At 38.5% G+C, this 5,594-nt stretch overlaps 1 protein-coding gene across 1 annotated transcript in view; it reads left to right on the top strand.

The window, feature by feature from the left end:
* The window catches only part of LOC112529567 (puromycin-sensitive aminopeptidase-like), an 11,900-nt gene that overhangs the window by 5,112 nt on the left and 1,194 nt on the right, over window positions 1–5,594 (top strand). Inside the window, exons 12-26 of the mRNA XM_025140889.1 lie at window positions 3–54; window positions 736–816; window positions 927–974; window positions 1,094–1,128; window positions 1,391–1,400; window positions 1,587–1,691; window positions 1,771–1,880; window positions 1,972–2,052; window positions 2,778–2,961; window positions 3,847–3,995; window positions 4,211–4,349; window positions 4,550–4,696; window positions 4,769–4,850; window positions 4,942–5,117; window positions 5,367–5,477. Of these exons, the coding sequence (XP_024996657.1) occupies window positions 3–54; window positions 736–816; window positions 927–974; window positions 1,094–1,128; window positions 1,391–1,400; window positions 1,587–1,691; window positions 1,771–1,880; window positions 1,972–2,052; window positions 2,778–2,961; window positions 3,847–3,995; window positions 4,211–4,349; window positions 4,550–4,696; window positions 4,769–4,850; window positions 4,942–5,117; window positions 5,367–5,477 (1,510 nt within the window). The remainder of the gene's footprint in view (window positions 1–2; window positions 55–735; window positions 817–926; window positions 975–1,093; window positions 1,129–1,390; window positions 1,401–1,586; window positions 1,692–1,770; window positions 1,881–1,971; window positions 2,053–2,777; window positions 2,962–3,846; window positions 3,996–4,210; window positions 4,350–4,549; window positions 4,697–4,768; window positions 4,851–4,941; window positions 5,118–5,366; window positions 5,478–5,594) is intronic.

Below are 5,594 nucleotides of genomic sequence, written 5' to 3'. Positions count from 1 at the left end.
CGTGATTGGTTCCAATTGAGTTTGAAGGAAGGTCTTACCGTCTTCCGTGATCAAGTAAGGGATTTATTATTAAATATTTTTACTAATTTGTTTCAAGCTCCAAAGAAATCTATATGGGCGCGTTTGGTACGCCAGACAGGGAACAAAAACTTGGTCCCACTTTTGGTGCGACAATCAGACTCGAACGGGATAGGAGTGGGATAAAAACGCTTTTTTTATCTATCCCACCAAAATAGTTGTAACAAAAATCGGGGAGATGAGACAAGCTTCTTAAATTATAAAATTACCAAACTACCCATGTCAAATTAAAACCTTGAAACCTTCCACAATTCTTTCACCGCCTACCTCACTCTCAGGGCTTGTTTGTTAGCAACTTAATGAGCTTAATGGGGCTCGCAACTTTTCTGTCAACTATAAATTACTGTTTGGCAGTGGCTTAATGATACAGAAAGTGGCTTATTAAGAAAGCTTCCAAGGGGTGCTTTATATAGAAAGCCAAGTTTTTTCCAAACCTGCCCATCCAACACGCTCATTCCATCTATGAAGAAACCTTCTCAAACAAAAAACCATCCCGATCTACACAGACAGATGAATCCACACAGACAGCTTTATCCGTACAAGGCTTAATGAAAAACCAATCAAACAGGCCTTCACTCGTCTAGTCCTGTCCACGTGCCAAACGCACCATATACTCATGGCAAAATATAAGGTCTTGATGCTTAACGTATGTGGCAGGAATTTTCATCCGACCTGGGCAGCCGTACAGTAAAGCGGATCAGTGATGTTTCGAAGCTTCGTATCTACCAATTTTCACAGGTTATTGTTCAATTTACGTCTTTTAACGCCAAATATATGATGGTCTTGCTAAAAGGCGTCATGCTATGGATTTTTCGGATACATAATACTTCTTCATAATCTTTTTCTAGGATGCGGGTCCCATGGCTCACCCCGTTAGGCCTCACTCATACATTAAGGTCCGATACTCATTTCCACCGTCTCTAATTTCTCGTTTAGTATCTATAAGATAAAGTTTTCTTGATCGAAGTTTCAAAAACGACATTTTCCTGATTGTTTTTGTTTCTCTTTTCCTCAGATGGACAACTTCTATACGGGYAAGTTTCTTATACGGTTTTGGGATATAAAAGATTTACTCTATTTATAGCATTAGCCTGACATTTGAATGTTTTTATCGTTGCTTCTGCTGATATCTTGAATATGGTGGTGGATTTTTCGTGATTATTGTTCCGCTCTGCAGTAACGGTATGCTTCTGATSTGCTCGTCTTTACTGTACTCCCTTCGTCCCAAAATAAATGAAAAAAGACGCAAAGGTTTAGAAATATGTAATTATTACAGTTTTTAAATTACCTAAAAGACAATTTTACCCTTAAGAATAGCGGGGGTAATGAAATTCTCCATCTCATAATTAGGGTAGAATTGGAAAGTAGACGGTTACTTCTGAAAGTGGACACTTGTTAATTGCACATTGAAAGTGGACACTCATTTTTGGGGCACACTAATATAGAAATATGGACACTTATTTTGACGCGGATGGAGTAACATTTATTACATTTTGGCTTGAAAAAAGATGGCTGATTGTGGTTTTTCGATTTTACGTTCACAGGTGTACGMRAAGGGGGCRGAAGTTGTTCGTATGTACAAAACTCTATTGGGAAGTGAAGGATTCCGAAAAGTAAGGAAAGATGGATAAATGGTTGAACATGTGATGTTTATATGGTTATTTTATCRTAAATTTGACGTTCGTTTTTCAGGGAACGGATTTGTACTTCGAGAGGCACGACGGGCAAGCTGTAACTTGTGAAGATTTCTTTGCCGCTATGCGAGATGCTAATGATGCGGATTTTGCTAATTTCTTATTATGGTATTTGAATAATTTGCTTTCATATAAACTTTTGCTGTTTTCGGTTTTGGTTAAAATTATTATTATGCATTTAATCATGGCTTGTTTTCAGGTATTCGCAAGCTGGAACTCCTGTCGTGAAGGTTACTTCTTCTTACGATGCTCAAGCTCATACCTTTTCTTTGAAGTTTAGGTATTCTTCTAATTTTCTATTGGTCCAAAATAAGTGTCTACTTTTTCATTTTAGTTTGTTCCGACATAAGTGTTCACTTTCAGAAGTATCTACTTTCCAATTCTACCCTTAATAATGTGATGGATAAATTTTTTACTCTATATTTTATAAAGGGTAAAATTGTCATTTAGTTCTTGAGAAGTGTAATAATTACATATTTGTAAAACTGTACGCCTTTTTCATTGAGCGATTAACAAGTGTCAACTTTCAGAAGTAAGTGTCTACTTTCCGATTCTACCCTTAATTATGAGATGGAGAAATTCATTACCCACTCCACTACAAAGGGTAAATTTATCATTTAATTAATTATAAAGTGTCATGATTACATGTTTCTAAAACTATATGTTTTTTCATTGTCATTTAATTAATTAAAAAGTGTAACAATCACACATTTGTAAAACTGTATGTCTTTTTCATTCTAGCATTAACAAGAGTCCACTTTCCCATTCTACCCTTAATTATGAGATGGAGAAATTCATTACTCACTCCATTATAAAGGCTATAAATTGACATTTAGTTCATTGAAAAGTGTAATAACTACACATTTCTACAACTGAATGTCTTTTTCATTGTGGACATTTATTTTGGGAATGAGGGAGTAACGGTTTTCTTCTAAAGATTTCAACACGAGGGTTATTCGGATTTTATAAACGACCTTTTTGATTTCTTGGCACTTCTTTTTTCAGCCAAACTGTGCCTTCTACACCAGGGCAGCCCACGAAAGAGCCGATGTTCATTCCTGTGTCGGTGGGACTTCTCGACTCATGCGGCAAGGATTTGCCGCTATCATCTATCTATCATGACGGGAAATTAGAGTCCGTCACATGCAAGGGTCAGCCCGTCTACACTACGGTTCTAAGAGTTACAAAGGTAGGTTTTGTATTTGGGCTATGTTTGCTAGTTTATCAGTCATTTTTGGTAAAAATTAGTTGATAAGTTAAATTACAATGTAAAATGACATAAAGGGACATATTAAAAAAACTATAAGAAGGGACATAAATTGAAAAAACTGGAAAAAATACGGTTATTGAAATGCTACGTGAAGCTTCTTCTCAAAAAGCTAGTTTCTATGGCTAAAAGGGCTCGGGAAAAGTATTATAGTTGTCCTAAAAGGTCAAAGTTACAATCTTTGTGATGGCGGGAATACATACAGGGTCAGGTTCAGGGGAAAGCCGCAAAAAGGTGAAAAACTGAGGAACCCTCAATTACTATTCACCCGTAGGGTATGCACATGTGCATACTAGTAATTTTGTTCGGTATGTACAGGTGCGTAAAATGAACACGTGCATAGAAACCAGAAAACGTCTTCAATTACTTGTATGCACATGTGCATACCGTACAAACAAGCGGTTATTATGATGTTTCTCAGTTTTTCTATAATTTCAGGGGTTTTCCCTGAACCTCACTCACTCACACACACATCTCTCTTTCTCTCTCTCTCTCTCTCTCTCTCTATATATATATATATATATATATTTATAGATAGATAGATAGATAGATAGATAGAGGTGGGTTATTATGCAACCCTTTACATTCCTACAACCCTTACAATCAAATCAGGAGTGTCCATTTGATGATCAACGGTTACCATTTGATTGGTTGTAACACCCTTAATTAAAAGGATGGTGGATAGGTGGTTGCATTGGTTGTATAATCTAGAAGGGTCGTATTCGAACGACCCTCTCTCTATATATAACAGGTTATGTAGTATTACTAAATCTTGATACGGCTTGAACTCGTGTGTCTTGCAATCAGGGTGAAGAAGAATTTGTATTCTCCGATGTGCCGGAGAAGCCTGTTCCGTCTCTGTTGCGGGGTTATAGCGCTCCTATTCGCCTAAACTCTGATCTCACAGAGAAGGATCTCTTTTTCCTTCTTGCTCATGATTCAGATGGATTTAATCGGTAACTTTTCTGAATACAAAAATCGTTGATCCCATTGACCATACACATGCACAAACCTATTATTTACAACCATTGGCCTAAAGCTGATCGATGGTTGATGGAGGATTTCCTCGTTCTACAATACTTTTAGGGTTCTCCCTTGAACCCACCCCTATATATATATATATATATATTTATTGGAAAACATATATTTAACGATGGTACTGTTATTGCAGTTGGGAAGCTGGACAAATATTGGCAAGGAAATTGATGCTCAGCCAAGTTGCTAATTTCCAAAAAGATGAACCGTTGGTTCTCGATCCACAGTTCGTGCATGGTATCAAATGCATTCTTCTGGATTCAAGTTTGGACAAGGTATCGTTCTTGGATACCCCTTCTTGTTTTTCTTGAACATTTTTTTGTTGTTGGTAATTTTGGGTGTCCGGGCCCCGCTTAAGCGCACCCCGATTAATCCCACGAGGCACTAATGATAGCAGCCAGGAAAATCCCCTGTGGCCACTCGATCTGGCAACCTATTGAACGGAATTTAATTTGATTTGTGTAATCTAATGTAGGAATTTATCGCGAAAGCAATAACTCTCCCCGGTGAAGGTGAGATCATGGATATGATGGAAGTAGCGGACCCGGATGCCGTCCATGCCGTTCGATCTTTTATCAGAAAGCAGCTTGCTTCTGAATTGAAACAAGAGTTCCTAAACCTGGTACAARTTACAAATATACCCCCACCCCACTCGTATCTTTGTGGCTTGAGTTAATATTGGCATACTCCACAGGTGAAAGAAAACCGGAGCTTGGAAAAGTATGAGTTTAACCATGCTAATATGGCAAGACGGGCTCTGAAGAACACGGCCCTTGGTACTTATTTTTTCACTTTTTTCGTTGTTTTATTATATTAGGATCGGAATTTGTTTATATCGCGGGCATAATCTCGATCTTCTTAAAAAAGGTTATCTGGGATCTCTTGATGATCAAGAAGTGATTGAGCTCGTGTTGCATGAATACTTAACTGCCACAAATATGACGGATCAGTTCTCGGCTTTGGCAGCCATTGCCCAGAAACCTGGTCAAGCCCGTGATGATGCTTTGGCCGACTTCTATAAGAAATGGCAGCACGACTTTCTCGTACGCTTTCAATCCGTTTTTTTCCGTTCTAATCTCAATTCCCATAACCGAGTCCTAGATTAGCCTACACATTGTAGTTACTGTTTCTTGGTTATGTTTCTTGATGGAAACAACCGCTTTGCTATTTAGGGTAGAGGTCAAATGTACGCAGACCCCTTGGGTCAACCTCTGGGCTCGTTTCGGTCATCTTTATCGAATTTCAGTTTGGAGCGATTATTATGTTGTTTATCTTCTTTTCTTGATTTTCAGGTGGTTAACAAGTGGTTTGCGCTTCAATCCGCGTCGGATATTCCTGGGAATGTCGAGAATGTTCGGAAACTTCTAGACCATCCGGCATTTGACCTAAGAAATCCCAACAAGGTTAGAATCTTTGACTCATTCACTCGTGTGCTCGGTTCGGGGTCTTCTTGGAAACAGACGCTCTACTCTGTATGGGGTAGAGGTCACGTCTGCATGCATCTCCCCCCCCCCCCCCTC

The sequence above is a fragment of the Cynara cardunculus genome (genome assembly GCF_001531365.2).
Source record: "Cynara cardunculus var. scolymus isolate 2C chromosome LG 16, CcrdV1, whole genome shotgun sequence".
Lineage (NCBI taxonomy): Eukaryota > Viridiplantae > Streptophyta > Magnoliopsida > Asterales > Asteraceae > Cynara > Cynara cardunculus.
Note: the sequence above shows the minus strand (reverse complement) of the source record. Positions and strands in the feature narration are given on the sequence as shown.